The sequence below is a fragment of the Cydia splendana genome, chromosome 13 (assembly GCF_910591565.1).
Source record: "Cydia splendana chromosome 13, ilCydSple1.2, whole genome shotgun sequence".
Lineage (NCBI taxonomy): Eukaryota > Metazoa > Arthropoda > Insecta > Lepidoptera > Tortricidae > Cydia > Cydia splendana.
In genome coordinates, this window is record NC_085972.1 from 7300079 (window position 1) to 7321277 (window position 21199).

A 21199-nucleotide genomic window follows, 5' to 3' on the forward strand; every position below is an offset into this window, starting at 1 on the left:
ACCACGAAATGGTCGAGCCTCAGCATAAATGCTAACCCAAAAGTCAGCGCTGATCTTCCGGTGAGACCATTTGTGGGTCACGAACGCAGCTGTACGACACGGCCCCATCATAAAACTGAACGCGACTTAGCGGCGGAGAGTGGACGGGCGGACGGGCAATCAGCGCCATCTGCTGGTGAGATGTCAAGATGACATAAGGCTATGTCGTACAACACGTGCTGATAAATAACAAGTCCATTAATTTTATTATTATCTTCTAAAACACTAGTATCAGTGCATAACACAAAAGAAAATAAACGTGATTACATGATGAATTAAAATAAAATACAATCTTACAACATAAAACAAAGAATACTACCTAGGTGATTAAGGTTTACAAATACTAAAAAACGACTGACAATGAAATAAAATAAAGCTTGGCTTTTCGATTTTACGAGTTTTTTACATGAAGAAGATGAATTACTTAAATATAAATATAACGCACAATGGTGATGCAAGAAGAAATGACAAAGAACAGTTTTCAGACGCATTGAGTGAACGTGAGGATAGGACAGAAAAGACAGGTAACCTATATTACAATATTATTGATTTGCCCACAAGTATAAAAGTAAAGTAAAAGTAAAAACATGTAACCATCACATAAAATTATAGGAGTAAGAAATAACACTAAAATAAGCTATGTAGTATCATGTCTTAAAGTCTCCTGTTGCTGCTGGTGTTGTAGTGTACATAGTTTAAGCTTGGCTTTAAAACTTATTATGCTTTGTAGGTTCCTGAGGGGTGGAGGAATGTTGTTCCAGCAGCGGCTTGCCATGTACCTAAAGCTCCCACGAAAAGCTGCCGAAGCATGTTGAGGTGTCACCAACTGTACACTGCAATTACGCGCCCCAAGTGACCTACGGGTGGACATCCATGATAACTTCTCGAAGAGATACCATGGGGATTTGTGTTTTATTACGCCAAATAAAAGATAAGCCAGATGAAGCTTGCGACGGTGTAGCATTTTGAGAATACTGTGCTTATTTAGAAAAGGAGTCACGTGGGCTCTTGGTGGAATGTTGAAGCAAAAACAAGCACAAGCATTTTGTACCCGCTGAATAAGTCGCTTTGTTTTTGCCAGAAGACGTGGACCATAGACCAAATCCATATAGTTTAATTTAGACAGAACAAGTGTTTCAATCAACTGAGTGCGCAAGGTTTCATTAATGAACGGTCGTATGTTATATAAAAGTTTAAGCCTGTAGAAACAGTTTCTCACAGTTTCCGCAACGTGCTTTTCAAATCTGAGTTCACTATCCATAACTAAGCCTAAATTACTAGCCTCATACACTCTTTCAATGGGTTCACCCGATAACATTACATCTCTAGCAGGTCCTATGTTGCTAAACTGATTTTTGGTGCCGAACATCAGATATTTTGTCTTAGATGGGTTGAGCATAAGACTATTCTCTAGTGCCCAAGATGCTATGTTTGCAAGATCTATATTAAGTTTTTGTATAGCACTGTCAATTTCAGATGGTTTACAGGAAATGTATATCTGTATGTCATCTGCATAAATATGATATTTGCAGTGTGTAATATGAGTTCTGATGTCTGCTGTATATAAAATGAACAGGATTGGGCCGAGTATCGATCCCTGTGGTACACCTCTGGAAAGGGCCATTTTACCTGAGACTTTAGCTGATCCATCACTTAAGCTCAGTTTAACATACTGCTGCCGCTCACTGAGATAATTTTTGAAACTGGAGCGCACTGGCGTAACTCTTTATATGCAAGTGGCCTGCACCATTAGCAGTCAAATTTAGTTAGTAACAGTTAAGTTTAACCGGTTAACCCCGGGTTGGTGAATGGTGCAAGTGGCCCTTAGAGGAATTAAGAGGTTGTTAATTCTCAACCCTACAGTCACCCCATTAAATGTAGAATTTAAGAAAAACTAGGAACACTTATTTAGAGAAAATTATGTCTGTTCACCTCAGCAGCTCGGACAAGGTGCTTCGATGCTCAACAGTAATTATATCATACAGGCAATATTTTACTGCAAGCGTCAGACAAAGCATCTCAAAATGCAGAGTGTACTAATACCAAATTGGAATGCGTATGAATCATATTATGGGTTTTGAAAGTTGAACGGATGTTTCAATGAATGGATGTTTGCGTGAATGGTTGAACGGGTGTTTAGGCGAATGGATGTTTGTATACGGGTGAATGGGTGTATACGTGCCAAATGAGACCAAAGTTTTTTGCACTTTCGCTCACTCGAGACCCAAAGTTGTCACTCGCATCAAAAACTACCTTTTTCCTTTTGTTGAAAAAATAACTATTAAATATTACGTTGTTATACAAATGGTCACGCTGAGTAAGATGCGGTATTTTAAACGTAAACAGACACTGATGAAGTGATGACATTAAATTAGACACGAGACTTAGATAAAGCGAGTAGTATTTTAGCGGAAGTATTTTCTTTGACCTTGAATCTGATTAATTAGTAAATACTTTTTGATTCCAACACTAAAAAAGAAATTGAATGATAATCTCACCAATAGGTACTGGTTTGATAACTACAGTAGCATATTAATAGAGGATGGAATATAATAGCATAATAATAGAAGATGAAATATACAGGTGGCCAAAAAATAAGTGCATTCCCGTTGCCAGGGAGGTTTTGGGATTATACTGAGCAACTTTAACTATGGGACCAACCCCGGAATCGCAAAAAAAAAACATTTGGCTGTTTCATACATTTTGGCTGGTTCGTTTTCTATGGGAGGGTAATTTTTTTTTCGCGATTTCGGGGTTGGTCCCATGGTAAAAGTTGTTCAGTATAATCCCAAAACCTCCCTGGCAACGGAAATGCACTTATTTTTTGGCCACCCTGAATAGGTTATATTTATTCACTTTGTATATCTTCAGCCAGCTGATTTTATATACTCAACACAGTCAGCGTTATTTAGTGGACAGTGGGTCAAAACGATGTACACACGCATTTACTCTCTTGTAAGCAATTTGAGTTCAGATAATTTTGAACACCTCGCCCGCTTTGCTACATTTACTCTTGACTGTACTATTTACCTACATCAGCACATTTACAAGATAAGAATAATTTATGTAATGTTGAGTTTATTATTAGGCCTATATTTTAGTGTAAAAGATAACACAATTATAAGCAATTTGAAATCTTTTATATACTATGATAAGTATCACATTCCTTGTGAAGCCTTTGTACTGCTACTGTGAATTGTAAGAATAAAAATTGTTTATTAAGGGTGGTCAGAAAAAACTATTTTACGCGTTAACTGCATAATATTAAGTAGCATAGAGAAATATAAGTAAGGAAAGAGTGGTAAATCCATACATCAGTTTTCTTACCATCATCATCATCATCATCATCTCAGCCATAAGACGTCCACTGCTGAACATAGGCCTCCCCCTTGGACCTCCATACGTGCCGGTTGGAAGCGACCCGCATCCAGCGTCTTCCGGCGACCTTAACAAGATCGTCTGTCCATCTTGTGGGTGGACGTCCTACGCTGCGCTTGCTAGTCCGTGGTCTCCACTCGAGCACTTTTCGACCCCATCGGCCATCTTCTCTGCGTGCAATGTGGCCTGCCCATTGCCACTTCAGCTTGCTAATCCGGTGGGCTATGTCGGTGACTTTAGTTCGTCTACGGATCTCCTCATTTCTGATTCGATCACGTAGAGAAACTCCGAGCATAGCCCTCTCCATAGCTCGTTGAGCGACTTTTTCTTACCATAACGCGAGTTAATTCGTAGTCGACATCTAGCGTCAAGTAGTGGATTTATCAGTACCGCTACTTCACACCAGATGACACAAATGTCGCTACTGACGAAAAATGTACTGCTAAAACAATTTACAACTAATAATTACAAGCAGAAGGAGTTGAAAATTCAGTTCCGGTTAATCCGGTTATAATATTAGCTGTAAATTATTAAGCATAAAGGTGGCCACTGACGAGCCTTCCAACAGTCCAAATAGCGTGGCTGCAATCCAAAATCGGTCCGTGAATGTCAAAAACGTACAATGTTTAATATTAGGATGGCTCCATTCATTCATTTGGAAGGCTCGTCAGTGGCCTGCTTTAGACTTTCTGTTCGTCGCGACATCTATTGTCAACTAGCAGTACTGATAACTTCCGCTACTTGACGCTAGATGTTGACAACGAAATAACTCGCGTCTCGGTAAGAAAACTGGTGTATGGAGTTACCACTCTTTCCCTACTTATATTTATCTATGGTATTGGGTATCGTAGTTCAAGTTGAGATAAGTTAAAGAATGGAATTATATACCTACCTTAAAAGAGACTGGTTGGAATATACATGCATAAGCAAGAATAAATAGGCCATTTCTAATTTTCTAAAGCAATAAAATAAATTACATATATGTCCATGATATGTTTTACTCTTAGTTTAGGCTGTGAATTTCTAATTATAATTTATTATCCACACGCATATACAAAAATAGACATAACGGATGAATGATGACAAATGAGCCAAAATAGCCACTAACTGACATCCCCAGAGTAGTCGTGGCAAAGACAGACCGAGAAAGAGATGGCGGGACAACTTGGATGCGTTTCAGCGGGCTTGACGGGATGTTGCTCAGCACAGGGAGGATTGGAAAGGGAGAGGGGAGACCATTGCACCCCAGTTGGACACACAATTAGGCTAAAAAACAACTCACAGACCTGTGTATCAACACGATGACTTTATCCAGAGACTCCCTTCATTACTGACTATATTATCAGGACATATTGATAAAAGCCTTCATATGATACGTTATCTGATATGTGGCATCAATACAACCTATCTCTCCCAGCGATTAAACAATAATGACTTATAAGTAGGATATACAATGTTAGGTAGGTAAGTAGTAAGTAGAAAATAAATTCACATGATATAATTTGTTTCGTCGATTCGTACAAAGCAAAGTAAATAAATTTTACACATCCTGTAGATACTGTTTGTTATATTAATTAAGTAAGTGATAGCTGTACATTGCTTCTGCGTATCTATTTAATTGTATTAGTTTACACTGGGAGTGCATTTGTGTAGTGCGGTGGGAGGAATCGAGATCATGGAGAAATTACAAATGGAGATCGATGTGAAGAAGCGAGGCAAGTATGGTGAACTAATATGTGTAAGGTTTTACAGCCTAATTCTAAATACATGGGTATATGATAGCCAGTTCACTAACTTTTAGAGAGGCCAATTCGTAGAAACTACTTTAGTTACGATTTTCATAGGACCGAAAAGATTTATAGGTACCGACAAATGGCTTTACATACATTTATTAAGCATGTAAATACCTATCATATGACACCTTATAAACTGAAATAAATAACATTTACTAAGAAAAAGTGACCAAGGCCTCCAGTGCCCCAGGCTGGAATCGAACCAGCGTCCTCTGCTATCGCGGCAGGTGCCTGTCGATGTGTGCGATGTGTCGGTGTGCGATAGCAGAGGACGCTGGTTCGATTCCAGCCTGGGGCACTGGAGGCCTTGGTCACTTATTCTTAGTATACGACATTTATTTCAGTTTATAATTTATATAGTAGAGTTTCTACTTTATAAAAACAAATTAAAATATTTTCTGAAAATAATTTAATTTGTTCTAATACTTCTAATAGTATATATGACACCTTGTTTGCTTAAATCGGCTAAATAGTTTTTGCAATAATCGACAAAATCTAACAACAAATCGTGCCATCTTTGTGACCTCATAAAAATTCATTCACTTTAGGAAGCGACAACAAGCATTTTGATAATCAGTAGGCCATGCTAATTCCAACTATACCACTTGTCGGTATAAAGGATGACTCACGCTAGACCAGATCTCCGTCCGTAACAAATACGGGGTACAGAATAATTGACGGAGATCTCCGGCAGGGGTAGATAGAGGGGTGCTTTTTTTTGACAACTTGGTAGACGACAGGTTACACCTTTCGTATATCTTTGTAGGCAACTTTTGGGAATATAGCCGAATTACACTCTCCCAAGAAAACGATCTGATAAACATTTTCAATGTTAATAAGTTCCATTTGCATCGTAGTTTCATAAAACCACACATTTTTTGTTTTTTCAGGGAGTGGTCTTGGCTTCCGCCACATGCAGATGGTGTTAACTGCAGTTTGTGCCACGGTTATCTATGTGATGAGAAGCAGCATGGGTGTCGCGGTGCTAGCCATGACTGACACCACCAAAAACAGTACTACGGTCGAGGTAAGGTCATTTCGAGACTTTTTAAGATTTATAAAGTAGGTATTTGGCCCTTATGGTTTGCAATATTATACTGTTACAACGGTTTCGGTTCAGCAAGAAAAAAAATTGAATATACGTATATAGGCACTACTTTGAAAAAAACTCGTATCTTGTTCTGTCAATCAAGAGAAAAATGTGGAATCTATGTAAGGGATGCATACAGAGTTACTACCTTTCAACTTTTAGTGTCAGTGTGAGATATACGAGATTTTTTCAAAGTAGTCACGATATGCGAACACATGCTATGCTTCTTGAACAGAAATTGGCAACACGCGCAACGTGGATACTTAAAAAAAGATAGGTATTTTAAATTCAAGCCTCGTGGATACTTAGAAACAGAAAGCTATATTCTATTTAAGCTTTGTATTTACACAAAGCTTGAAAACATAAGTAAGGAGCGGCAGACAACGTCAAGGAAAAGAAAAAAAAGTACTCAAGTTAATAAAAAGCTTATATAAACGATACCCTTTTAAGATCACTCTCGTCCACTCTGCTACAAAGCGAATAAGATTTATATAGGATTTATGAGTTGATTCTAGGGACAAGATCAGAAGCATATTTTAGGGACACTAAACAATGGTCTCTGTAAATAATAAGAAGAATTGGTGTTCATTTTTGTATAGGAAGTTAAATATAGTAGAACACTGTCCTTTGCAATTTGTTTCCTTAACCCTATCCTTGATTTAGATCCAATTTAAATTTAGGAGATAAATTTTGGAATAGACAGTTTTACATATATAATATGTAATCATTTGAGGTTAAAACTATTTTTGTGCCATGTTTCATCCATCATAGGTTAAAAGCTTACACAATTGAAAAAATAATTATATACTATGTATAAGGTAAACATACTGGTGCTCGACGCGATCCCAGTACATGTCATCTTGAAACTTAAGTCATTGTCAATAGAGGTGACAGCAAGGTGTAATCTATTGTGCATTAGCATGTCGAGCACTAGTACGTTTACCTTAATGTTGTCCCTAGATATACGAATGGAACGAGGAGATCCGAGGAGTAGTGTTGTCTTCCTTTTTCTGGGGGTACACTATCATGCAGATACCGGCAGGTATCCTGGCGAAGAAGTTTGGTGGCAAACCGATGCTTTTGTCTGCTCTAATCATCAATGGAATACTGTGCTTAGCTACCCCTACTTTGGCTAAATTTGTAAGTATTTTAGTGTATATTAGTGTATTAGTAAGTATTTTAGTGTATAAAAGTATAAAACTTTGCCCTTTAACATAACTTTGCCTACTGAACCGTGTCGCGATGGGCAAAGTTGTGTTACGGGGCAAAGTTTTATAATTCTACGGTATTGTAGGTATATTATTTAATTACTGGCACTGAGACGTGGTCGCTCAACCTCACCGAAAGGGTGAGTGAAATGGAGGGAGCTAGATCGTGGTTTTTCTTCCTAATGAAATTATAAAATAGTATTTAATCAATGGCACCGACATCATCTTAGTTCGAAGGGTACCCCCTTAGAAGTGGGCAAGGCGTATTCCTCGTAGTGGCCATTAAGGCAGAAATTCCTCCAAAGTGATAAACCCCTAACCAACGGTCAGGTCAAGATTGCAGGAAACCTTTTAACGTGAGCAGCGCACTTTGGTGCTCCTTGCTTGCTTGCTTGCTTTTGTTATCCAGCAGGAAACATACTTAAGTAATTATGTGGTGGACGTAATAAAAGCAACATTAATTTCACATAATTATAAAAAAAATTGTACAAGGTCATTTAGCATTTTTAATCAAACATTCATCTCATAAAAAAAAACAACAAGGAAACGCGGTGTAAATATAGATACATGACGTCAAACTGAACAGTAACATTTTATCTTGGAGGTGTTGGCTAATGTTTACTTTAGTATTAGTTACGAATGCAAATACATATGGAAAAAGGCTGGGAACAATCACGTAATGTATAACTAATTGTTTTATCAAACGTTGGTTACACCGGTTTTTATCTGATTTAAACCGGTTTTTCTAATTGAGAATTCTTCCAAGAAAACTTTCCATCAGCAAACTTGCTTACTTTTCTTATTCAGTGGTTATAATATAATTTTCGTGATTTCTGCCAAATTAAGGAATAAAGGCATACGAGTATAAAATAACAATAACGGTGTATTTGAACGTTTTAGGGATCTTGGATAGCGGTGTGCTTGGTCCGCATGGCTATGGGCCTGACGCAGGCTTGCTTTATGCCAAGCACACACACGCTTATAGGCCAGTGGGCCCCGCCGCAGGAAAGAACAAGACTTAGCATGATCGCTTATGCAGGTAAAATAACGCTTTCTTAAACATTATTTCAAAGTTGTCGGAAAGCGGGAATAAGGATTGATGAATTTGCGATGTGGTGTTGGAGACGAATGTTGCGAATACCTTGGACTACAAGGCGTACTAATGCATCAATCCTAACCCAGCTCCGAGTGAAAACTCGTCTATCTACCATATGCCAACAACGCATACTCTCATATTTCGGACACACAGAGCGCAGAGGCGACGAAAGTTTGGGAAAACTGATTGTGGTTGGAAACACCGAAGGCAGAAGATCACGCGATCGTTCACCAATAAGATGCTTTCTACACGGTCTTTAAAGACGAGTTGGACACAAACCGGTGGAGACAGATCATCTGGAGCGAGATGCAACCTTGATACCGACCATAGCTAGAGACGAAAAGCGGTGTGCCTAAAGGTGATATTCTGATGGCTATAAGTACGCAATATAATCCGTTTCCATAGTTTTACTTCAGGAGTACCACTAGTAACTGGGCTTAATAATTAATTAATTACTTACCGTTTTATAATAACGATCTAATTCCAGTACCTTTTTTGTTACAGGCATTCAAATAGGCACGATTTTGACGATGCCTGTTTGTGGCATGCTGTCTTCAACGTCGCTTGGTTGGACGCTCATTTTCTATACAATGGGTGTGCTCGCTTGTGGGACTGCTATCATATGGTGGGGTTTTGCGGGAAGTAGTCCCAGAGAGCACCGGTGGGTAAAGGAAGAGGAGCGAGAGTATATTGAGAGCTCACTTAATTCCAGTGGGAAGGTAATTTTTCGTAATATACAGTAGGCGCTCGGCCGCCGCCCGAATTTTGCCCCCTTTGCCGGATTGTTGGAACTGCCGGATTAGTGGATTTGTATGGTAAAAATAGGTAAAAACATGAAAACAAACACGTGGCACTACCGTCACAATACGCTAAGGTAGTAGACCAGCATAGCAAAGGCAGGCTGCAGTGACAAGACAGATGAAATGAATATTTATTGAGTAGGAAAATGTCACTTTTTAATTATATTTTTCAGGCCTGCCCGCCCATTCCTTGGCGAAGTATCCTCACATCACGGCCTCTCTACGCCACGGCGATCATCCACATCGGTTTCAACTGGACATTCATTATGTTTCTGGTCCAAATGCCTACTTACTTGAAACAGGCACTGGGAATTAACTTGAAAAATGTAAGCATAAGAAACAACGCTAGAATCCCACAATGCTAGAGTCAAGTTCACATTTATAAAATTAGTGAGATACTTCTTTGTCTGTTATCTCTTCACGCTAAAACCGCTGAACGGATTTCGATGAAATTTGGTATGGAGATAGTTTTAAGCCCGAGAAAGGACATAGGATAGTTTTCCCATGCAGACGAAGTCGCAGGCAGAAGCGAGTAACAGAATAAAACTATATACATAATGCACAGCCAAGGTGATTTGAGAATAAAGCTCCCGTTCACATATTTTTGTCACTTTGTCCAAATCGATATTTTAGACTTTAACTGTATTTATCTTTAGCCGGCAGGAAGCAACAGCAAAATGTAAAATAAGTCGGTAACTACTATCATGCGACATTTTAGTCCGATTTTTTTGAGCTCGGAAATCAGGAAAAAAAATATTATTCCTTTTATATTATTCTTCTCCATAACTTTATTTTCAGAGCTCCTCACTTTCGGCCCTCCCGTTCATCGGACAATGGATTGTCTTGGTGATTACTAGCGTGCTAAGCGATTACCTAATAAATAACAATACACTCAGTCTGGACGCTACTCGGAAACTTTTCAACTCAATAGGTATGCAAAGAATAGGTACTTACTTACATGGTGCGATGGTGATTGATATCACTATGATTATAAATACGAAACTTTTTCTTTCTGTTACCTCTTTACGCTTAAACCGCTAAACCGATTTCGAAGAAATCTGGTATGGAGATAGTTTGAGGTCCGGGCAAGGACATAGGATATCAAAGTTTTTAACACGACGAAGTCGGGGGTAGAAGCTAGTGCCAAAAATTAAAGTAATGTCTTTTTCTTTAGTACATTTGTTAAGATATGCAATCCGATCATTACAGGATGCGTAGGCGGCGGTATAGGTCTCATCGTGATGTCATACCTCACAAGTGAGCACCAAAATATCGCCATAGCAGTGATGACACTCACTGGTGGAATTTTGAGCAGCAGCGGGTGTGGTTATGTGGTAAGTTCTCTTTAACACATTCGCTGGCGGTGTCTATGGATAGGTAGGTATGTATTTTTTTTTATACCAAGATGATGACAAACTCACATGGTGGTAAGCGGATGCAGTAGCTTACAGCCTGATTCTAATTTTAATAAACGCCAAAAATTTGAAACAGGCCGTTATACACTCCAACAAAGTAAAACACGTTTGTAACTTTTTTCTGAAATCGACCGCGTTATTATGTGAAAATGTAAAATGTGTTACACCAAATAAATATTTCCATTTTATATATTCACTTCTCATCAGTGGAAATATCCAAAGTTAAATCTACAAAGCCTAATTTTTTTTTTAAATTTTAACTCGTACATATTACGCAAAATGTGGCACTTTTTTTCTATTAACTTGTGTGATAGAATCATTATTTACCTATATACGCACATAAACTTAACTTTTCGTTTTAAAATCTGAGTAAATATGACCAATAAATATTTCGACTGCGCTCTAAAGCACCATCTTTGATTCGTGAGTTGCCATGCAGTCAGATTAAACAGAACTTGAATATTAACTGATCAATTGTTTCCAGTTGAATCACATCGACCTGTCACCTAATTTCGGTGGTATTATGTTCGGCATGACCAACTGTGTCGCCAATCTCATTGGCATCTTGGCACCTCTTAGTACGGGCTTCATCCTTGGTGACCATCCCGTAAGTATTACCAGTTTACTAACTCTATCCTTCTGAGTCCCCCTTGTCATTATTGCAGTTTTGAATTTGGAACCTTCTTGTACTACATTTTAATTCTAAATTCGATTTGGATTCAATCCTTTATAAAGGCCAGGAGGTATTCAGCTGTAAATCATTCAATAAAATAAAATACATTATGCAGTGCTAATTTTACGGTTAATCTCACGTGTTTTTAGTTACTCGCGCGACATGTTTCGTAGAAGCTCTCTATTTAAATTCGAAAAATAAATTATTACAAAAAATACTGTTTATATTCGTCGTTCTGTCCGCGTGAAATTCAGTTTCACATTCTCTCCCTTTCCAGAGTAGCAAATTAAAAAATCTACGTAGGTATGTAGGGTCAGTTGTGCTACATTGAAACAATCGGACACAGTGTAACTTTGCGATATCTCGGAAACTAGGTGCTACCAGCTAGTGCCGTCTGTCAAGCAAGGGCAGGCTCAGGGACCCCCAGCACCTCCCCAAAACACGAGCGCGCCTCGGAGTAGGAGCACGTTGCTACGAGCATTATTGTGAATTCGTGCAAGCAAAATTTTTTTTTTTTCATTTAAGTTTAGCCATTTTTTACCAAGATATAGACTAGAGTATGGCGTTTTCTAAGTTTTTGTTATGTTCTATGTGTATTAAAGTTTATTTGGAGCTAAATATTTTTAAATTTCTTTCACTTTTTGGTGCAGTTTTTATTAATTGATTCAAAAGACACCCCCTAGTCTCACAATGAAACATTTTTATGTAGTATACAATGAAACATGATGTTCACTGAACACCGGTACCAGCACACAATGAAACAAACTCATTATTTTTTTTAAATAATTAAAGACTATGTGCAAAATTTGCGAAACTAAAATACCATGAAAATTGGTAATAATTTGTCTATCATATGACAAAATATAAGATACTTAACTTTAGGAATGGCTGAGATAGGATGGTTTATATGTTGAATGTTTCATTGATGGCAAGGTTAAGGACACATGTCTCACATTGAAACAGTCGTTTATAAACACTATGTTGCAAGAAAGTGTATGGAATCAAGCATGGAGATGCTCAAAACCCTCCCGCGTCTACCTAGTTGGCAATCATGCTCCGTGGACATAAAAGGCGCCTTTTTCGCAGCATGCCGTACGTGCCGACCACATTTTCAATTCACAATGAAACTCAGGTGTGTGTACAATGAAACAAGTCTTTCGCTTTTAAATATTTCAGCAATCTTATAATGATTCCATATGTCGGAAACCTTTTAAATAACTAATTTTAGCCTACCACTATTTTCTCCTTTCCTTTCTCATTAATTGAGTGAAAGCATATATGTATTAATGTCATTTATTTATTACACCGTTTCAATGTTTATTAACGATGTTTCATGGTAGACTATAATTATTACATTTGTTTCACTGTAAAAATCAGAGTGTTTCATTGAAAACATGCACAAGTACACAATGAAACAAAACTCATTTTTCAAAAAAAGGCTTATAACACAGGAGCTGTTACAGATAAGTAGAAACCAAGAATGCCATATGATAGCCAACGAAATTGTTTATCTTCATACGAAATGTCACACTCATAACTTTAAAAACACCAGAGATAGAAAGGCTTGAACTTTTAGTGTTTCATTGATCAACAAGTTACCCTACTAACTTTAATATTTTATAATTTCAGACAGACCCCGCTAGATGGCGTATCGTATTCTTCTTAGCAGCTGGCTTAATAATCACCGGGGACCTGGTATTTCGATTCTTCGGCACCACTAAGCTCCAGGCGTGGAACGATGCGCCAAACGAGTATGAACCAGGTAGTTCTTGTTCCATAAAGATTCTATGAATCCTATCACTATTTGTGACTCCATTTTGGATTTCACGGGCCTATAAATCCCGGTCTTTTGATAGGCTTGCGTCGGGATATTCACTATTTGTTATTATTAGGTACCTACTTATTTTGATTCAAATCAATTATTCGTTTTTGTTGCAGGCAATGAAAAACAGATGAAAAATAATACGGACTCAAACTCAACGGAGAAAGCGAGTCAAGAAATTGTGTATAGTTTTCAAAACCAGCTCAAAGATAAATAATACATGATAGGTTATATGTGAAATAAATAACTTATTTATTTTTTCGTGTGAATAGTGAAATTAGTGAATAAGTAAAATAAAAACTGACTGTAGAAAAAATAATATTTTTGTGGCTTTCATTGTGTAACATATTATTGCAGATGAACAATTTTCTTTATAAGTATATAAAAAACTATCATCTCGTCTTGCTTTACAAACAACTTTTACATTTTAGAATTCATATTTATTGATGCGAAAATAAATAATCGGTACACTACACGTGAATGAACAAAGTACGAAATCTGCCTCTGTTATGTTTTCTGGTCACTAAACAGTATTCGAATATGTTTCCATGTCAATAATTTCATGCATTCACTCATTTGAAGTGAAATATTTAGTTGCTTAATTTTTATCAAGAGGAGCTGAACCCATTATACCTAGGACACAATTTAAGGAAATATTAACACTTTATATTAAGTGACAATAAGGCTTGTATTGAGGATTTTTAGGGTTCCGTACCTCAAAAGGAAAAAACGAAACCTTTATAGGATTACTTTGTTGTCCACCCTTTATCTCGGGAATGCGTCGAGGTATCGAGTTGAAATTAAAACCATACACTCAAGTCTATAGTCCTTTGAAGCTGTGAAAAAATACAACTTCTAAGTTAACAAAAAAAAAAGATTCGGTCGTTTATGCCGCAAAAACATAAATTTTTAGACACTCTCAATAGAATCAAAATTTAAATATAGGCTAATTCCCGTTGACCTAGAACTATAAAATTTGTCAAGACTTACACTACAAATACATGGAAAAATCCCAAAACTCTAAATTTGTAAAAAAATAAGTTAAATTGGTTCGGAACCCTCGGTGGGCTAGTCCGATTCACACTTGTCCGGTTTATATAACACGATTATATGCAAACTTTACTAATTATTAATATATTATATTAATAATATTAATTAAGTAATTACTGCTTTGTGTTTGAAGAACACACCCAACTCTGCTTAAGATTACATAATTATCTGGTTGTGTACCTACTCTCATAATTAGATGTTATTCCCATTTGGCACAAAGTCGTGGTTGTGACACTTGTGACAAATACACAATATTGGTAAAGAGTTAAATTAACAAATCATGTTCGAGATTTTTCTGAGAGTTCGAATTGGAATTGAGAAGATTCGCCAAAAAAACATGGTAGTAGTTGACAGAGCTCAGATACTTACATGCCAGCCGGGCTAGCACATGATTGGCACGACAGTATCTCGCGGCGAGGTAGATTACCCGTCCCTCTTTATAGTTATAAAAAGACGGTAGTCTATCTCGCCGCGAGATACTGTCGCGCCAATCATGTGCTAGGCCTGCAGATTTAATTCATTTAAGTTTTTCATGTTACCTTATATCCTTACCGTAGTCCTTTATACTGGTGCGCTATCCACCCATGTTTTTTAAGCGATTGATATTGTCATCATTCATTGCACCCGACCTGGGTTTATCTCAAACAACCAAAGCGTGTGGCGTGCGACACGCAACAACAGGACTTGGGAGTTTAGGCTTTCTCGTCCTTAATTGGGAGAATTACTGCAATGTTCTGCCGCCAGAGTGTAGCACTAGTGCACATAGTAAACCATAGAGTAACTTATACACACTAGGCCTTAAACAGTTTTTTGACAAGTTATCACTGACATTGATGCATCAAGGCCGTTTGTTTACAGGTGGCCTACCGCGAAACGCGAAAATCGAAATTTCGTTATCTGCCTCTCTATCGATCGAATAGGTAAGAGTGATAGAGAGATAGAAACCGAACTTTCGATGTTCGTGTTTTGCGGTAGGCCCTGTGATTGTGATAGTGACGCCCTCTACTCAGAGTTTTGCGTAATATTCCCTATTGTCATCCAATGCTGGTTTGGCGTCCCGCAAAAAAAAAAATCACAACTGATGTGTGATAACTCCATCAAAATTAAATCGTAAGTTTTCTGATATGTTTTAATATAATAAGTAATTTATAACCTTAATTTATAGCCATAGATTCTACGAGCAATGTAACTTTACTCCCCCGCAACGGTGAGTTATGTCGACGATCTTCCGTTGACTGCTTACGTGACCGTCAGACTGACAAGCGCGGCAGATGATGACAGTCCTATAGGGACCGTGCGCGTTGAAGGATCTGCCATCTTGGGGCCTAAATCGGAAACATAAACTTGACATTGACACTTCGGTTGTATCTCTTATAAAGTCACGGGTATATACATCCCGGTCATTTGATAGGCGTGCGTGGGGATACAGATCCAACACGTAGAGGCCCTTTGGAGAAGTTTGCTGTTATGTAATACACCTGCTAGAACCCATTCACGGGTACAAATAGATACCCGTAAATCGGTCCCAACAGGCGTAGGGACTATTGTAAATATAGTGGAGAAAAGTGCTGGTTATGGTGATGAATTTTGGCTGGTCAAAAGATTGGGCTATTGCTGCAGAGGTCCGGACACCTGCCATAACAATGTTAGTACACGTTATCATGGCAGGTGGTGACTCGCCGCTTACTATATGGGCCCCTGAAACTGCCGTCGTAAAGACGCCCAGGGGCAACACCGGTGTGAGCGGCTCAGGGGTGTCGAGAGGTGTGCGCCGCTTTCTACCCAGTGGCTGTTACCAGCCACTATTATTATTATTGTAATTTATTTCGTTCTATTGCACAAAACATACATACAGTTAATTTTTTTTTATATAATTAAAGACTATGTGCAAAATTTGCGAAACTAAAATACCATGAAAATTGGTAATAATTTGTCTATCATATGACAAAATATAAGATACTTAACTTTAGGAATGGCAGAGATAGGATGGTTTATATGTTGAATGTTTCATTGATGGCAAGGTTAAGGACACATGTCTCACATTGAAACAGTCGTTTATAAACACTATGTTGCAAGAAAGTGTATGGAATCAAGCATGGAGATGCTCAAAACCCTCCCGCGTCTGTTACCAGCCACTATTATTATTATTGTAATTTATTTCGTTCAATTGCACAAAACATACATACAGTTAATTAGTCATACTTACTAACGAAACATTGCTGCCGCTCCTAGACGCTTCCGGTGCAAAAGTGCCCATAATACTTGCGGCATTGCCGCGCTGGATGGCTATGGATAGCCTTTGCACCACTCGGAGCGGGGGTCGTCCCCCTTCTGCCTAAGTCGCGCACCATGTCTTTCGCGTCCGCCCCCCAGCAGCCCGCCGTTTCTACCGCGAAAGGGACAAAAATGTACCCTGCTCCCAGGGGGGCATACTTTTGTCGCTTCACTGCAGCCTGAGACTCGGCTGCCGCTCCAGCCGCCCGCACCGTGCGACTGATATGCGAGGCGGCGAAGGTGCTGACACACGGTACGAGCGTTAGCCCATCAGGCCTTTTGCCATCCGTGCGACTAAGGCCTGGAGGCTCGAGTGCCCACCGACCTGAGAGCCCTCTGAACTATATCGTTGAGGGCATGGTGACGCGGGTGCCTGCCAGCACAACGCCGGCAACTCAGAGCGTGGTGGCCGTCGGCCCCCACCATGGTACCGCAAATGCATATATGTGGTTTACATATCTTGCAGCCCAGGCGGAGAGCAACGGACACCCGCAATGAGTCACTATCCAGCAGGGTGCCTAATTGTGGAGAAGGCAGCGCGTGCAACCATGCCCCGGATTCTGACTGCGATACGGCCAGAAGTCTTGCGTGTTCCGTGCCCACAGCATTCCCAATAAGCCCGTTCAGCATGTCCTTACACCCCACGTCATCCCACGCCCGCTGAACTTTGGGGTTTTCCAGCACGTTTGCTCCAGGATTGAGAGCCAACCACTCCCTCAGCGCGTCGGCCACGAAAGGTATGGTCGCCTTGTCGCCATATATTATTATTATTTGTATCTCCGTTTTAAAACTCTCGGGTCTTTCGAGCCCGGTCATTTATAAGGCGTGCGTGGGGATATGGATCCAACACGTAGAAGCCGTTTGGAGAGATTTGATGTCATGTAGAACGCCTGCTAGAACCCATTCACGGGTACATCAATAGATATCCGTGAACCGGTTGCAGCAGGCATTGGAAACTATTGTAAAGAATATGGACAGAGAACTGGTCTATGGTTTAAGTTTGGATGAAAATAAGACTGGGCTATTGCAAAGAAGTCCGGACACCTGCCATAACATTGCTTGCACAAGTCATCGAGGCAGGCGATGACTCGCCACTCGTTAGATGGGCATCTGATACGCCATCGTAAAGACGGCCAGGCGCAACACCCACGTGAGCGGCTCAGGGGTGTCGAGAGGTGGTGCTGCGCTTTCTCCGAAGTTACTCGCGGCGTTATGCCCTTTAACACTTCCACCCCTGGAGCATATAGCTCTAGCAACTCCTCTCTGGACGGCCAATGAAAGCAAGCTAGAGCTGAGAGTCCTGCGGGTCCCCTTGGGGTCCACTCCGACCGACGAAGACACGCCGGAGACGGAGACCCTGACCGACTCTCGGGAGCACTCGGGTCCGTGGGGTCGTTACTCCCCAACAGCTCGCCACAAGCTGCCCTGCGGGCTTATTATTATTATTATTATCATATTGTCCTACCTCACTCTTTAAATTCCAGTCATCTTTAAAAATTTCACGAGTCGTTTACAATACTGATATTTTATACAGATAATACAGAATTTATAGTAGGTATTGTACTGCCCGACGAAAGGAACAACGAAAATATTTATTATACTTACCTATTTTATCATTTGAAGGTCCGAAAAAGGTTGATGTGGCCCCCGAGTGAGGGAAAGGTCTTATTTAAAAAATATTATCGTGTTGTCTTAGCGCTTTCAGGGTTGGGAATTCCAAAGGGTTATCATGTCGTTTTTTTGTGAAACGTTCATTGAAATTCGGTATAAAAGGTATACCTAAGGGCATACTGAAAATTCCTGGACTGGCCACTTAGAAAAAATGAGTCTTCTCATATATAAGAATCCAGAAACTTTCAGTGTGGCCTAATATTGCATTAATTTATTCCATTGTTAATAACAGCCGTAATATCGCCATGGTCTATAGTAGGTATGTATAAATGAAAACCGGCCAAGAGTTTTAGTAGTTACCCATTTGTAAAGGGGCCCACAGATTACCAGTTCGCCGGACGATATCAGCCTGTCAGTTGTTCGGAGCTGTCAAATTTTGCGTTTAACTTACAGGCTGATATCGTCCGGCGAACTGGTAATCAGTGAGCCCCTTAACAATAGGTGGACATCAAAGAGCTTGGGTAGACCGAGGAGAATGGGATCAGGGTGAGTCTAATCTTGGTGAAAATTCCGTTGATATTTGAAATATAGACGGAAGGGGAGACCAAGAAGAACGTACATAGATCAAGTAAAGGAAAAGCTCAACGTCGTGTCGTATCAGGCTGTCAAGGAGAAGGCAGAGGACCGACATGCATGGAAATCGCTCCACCGACAAGAGTCTAACTCTTAAATACTTATATTTAATTTTACATTTAACAAATACAACAGAGGAGATAATATAAATGTAACCTAAAATTAAAACTACCTACAAAACTAAACTAACATTAAAATAAAACTACTTAAAAATTAAACAACAATAGAAAAAATATGAAAGGCCTATGAAAGGTCCCCCAAGTCTGTGCCCTGCGGAAGGGTGCCCATGAGGCTGGCTACATTACCCCGCTGGATGGCTATGCCTACTCGTTGACCTAGGAATGAGCCAGCCCTAGGGTCACCCGAGGTCTCCAGTATTTTTTTTTTATTTCCTGGAAGATGATGATGATGATATGAGTGCACTAAAATAGCGATGTACAATTGTACATGTCTTCGGTTTCTGCGCCAGTCATAAGCAATATTTTGAATATTAACATTTTTTAGTCTGATCCGATTTGCCCTGTGATCCAATAATATATGTAGAGTGTATTAGATATATAAAATCTAATTTATAAACATGGCAATGAGTTTGAGTGCCGAAATAGTCGGCGCTTATGTTTTGTGCTAACTGAATTGTCAAAAGTAAGTTTTGACAACGAGCGTTATCGCATAATGTAAAGAGCCATACATAATTACATACAGCGCCATCCGATCCAAAAGAAACCTAAAGTAATAAACCCTCAAAAGACAGACCTGGCTCACGCTTGACCATTTCGTTTTTAATATATCGCCGGATATTAGGGCCTGTTGGTTTGTTCACGCACGAAATGCGCGAGTATTAATTTTAATAGTCTGGTACACTCGTAGGATATATTATATTATTAAATGATGGGTGGGGCTTAACTTTATTCATTCTAGAAGGTTAAAGGTCAGGTTGAGAGCAAGCCACTATGATCATGTGAACTTTTTTTAAATTGCCATACACATAATTATTAATTTATCATTAAAAAAAACGTAGTCAAAAATATTCCTAACTAAATAAAGAAGTTAGTCTATTTATGTAGATAGTATAATGGGTTTTACAATGACGTATATTCTTAATTAGTGCTTCCCAACTATAATATTACTTTTAGCTTCAAAACCCTCACTCCACGGGGTCCGGCGTTACAAGACTGGTTCCAAAATTTGGTCTAACAACTGGTCGATGTCACCCGGATCCAAGGAGCTGGCAGCTTTCTCCCTTAACGCTCAAGTAAATCTATTACAATTCATGTAGTAGGTATATAGTAGGGCAAAATATAATACCTACTACTTCTTAACTATGAACGTGTAGTTCCGTATCTACCTGTGTAGTTACACGTATTTGTATCAGAAAACTTATATTGCCTATTAAAAGAAAATGCGGTTAGTCAAAACAATACATGTTAACAGAAGTTCTAATAAAGGGAAAAGTACTGGAACGCTTTTAGGCCCTTTTGCTGGGCGGGTTGGTACTTACAGTGCATCAGTAAGAAACAGTAGTTCAAATAAAAAATATCCCAACAAAAACATAAATGTGAAATGAGAGCCAAGTTCAATAATAAGAATATGTGTCGTGGTTGACTTGCCGACAAAAGAATTAAGATCTATATAGGTGCCAAGTTTTGTGTTGTGCAGAAAATCCTTAAATTATAAAGGATTTGTCTAAACTAGTATGCCTAGGATTTCGGGGTTGGTGCCATAGTAAAAGATGCTCAGTATAACCCCGAAACCTCCCTGGCAACGCGCAATTATTTGTTAGCCACCCTGTATTCATCACATTATAATTTTATTTTCTACCTAAACAAAAAAGTCATGCTTTGTAGGGTTAAACAATTAACACATTTTTCTTAAATAATTATGTCTTACTCCAATAAATTATTTTCTGGCTACTGTTGAGTTAGTTAACGAAGTTGCAGAAACCTCGAAACGAGGTTGTCCACGCGTACGTGATTGTGATAATTCTGTTACTACCTATTGCCAAACTTGTACAAGAAAATCATTTGCTGTGCTTATATCATAGACTAGGAATCCTCTAGACCGAGTTTAGAGCAATTATTTCATGCAACCGATGATGCCAAAAATGCGGGGGTGCGCGGGACGAGGTGAGCGAAGTCCCGTGCCGTGATTGGTCCGTTCAAACGACGAACGCGTTCACGGACGTCACACAAAGACACTTTCGACTCGAACATGGAGTCAAATTACCGTATGCGTGGCAGAGGGGGTAGCGTGACTATGCTAAGTCTGGAGGATGTTTTGTCTGTGGCTTATATTCATATGAGTGTGAATATAAGTGCCT

The 21199-nt window shown here is 39.2% G+C and overlaps 1 protein-coding gene across 1 annotated transcript; it reads left to right on the forward strand.

The window, feature by feature from the left end:
• Window positions 1-5057: 5057 nt before the first annotated feature.
• On the forward strand, window positions 5058-13572 carry LOC134796553 (putative inorganic phosphate cotransporter). The gene is made up of 11 exons (XM_063768734.1): window positions 5058-5136; window positions 6105-6237; window positions 7261-7440; window positions 8409-8547; window positions 9109-9323; window positions 9578-9730; window positions 10203-10335; window positions 10614-10738; window positions 11304-11426; window positions 13122-13254; window positions 13431-13572. Exons 1-11 carry the CDS (start codon window positions 5093-5095, stop codon window positions 13529-13531), a joined length of 1479 nt encoding a protein of 492 aa, XP_063624804.1. The 5' UTR covers window positions 5058-5092; the 3' UTR covers window positions 13532-13572.
• The last annotated feature ends 7627 nt before the right edge of the window (window positions 13573-21199 follow it).

What these genes read in the sequence shown, in the direction of transcription:
- LOC134796553 (XM_063768734.1), top strand. Translation starts at nt 5,093, where the DNA reads ATGGAGAAATTACAAATGGAGATCGATGTGAAGAAGCGAGGCAA. An exon ending in GAAACTTTTCAACTCAATAG is followed by an intron (nt 10,336 to 10,613) that starts GTATGCAAAGAA and finishes CGATCATTACAG; the next exon opens with GATGCGTAGGCGGCGGTATA. An exon ending in GCAGCGGGTGTGGTTATGTG is followed by an intron (nt 10,739 to 11,303) that starts GTAAGTTCTCTT and finishes AATTGTTTCCAG; the next exon opens with TTGAATCACATCGACCTGTC.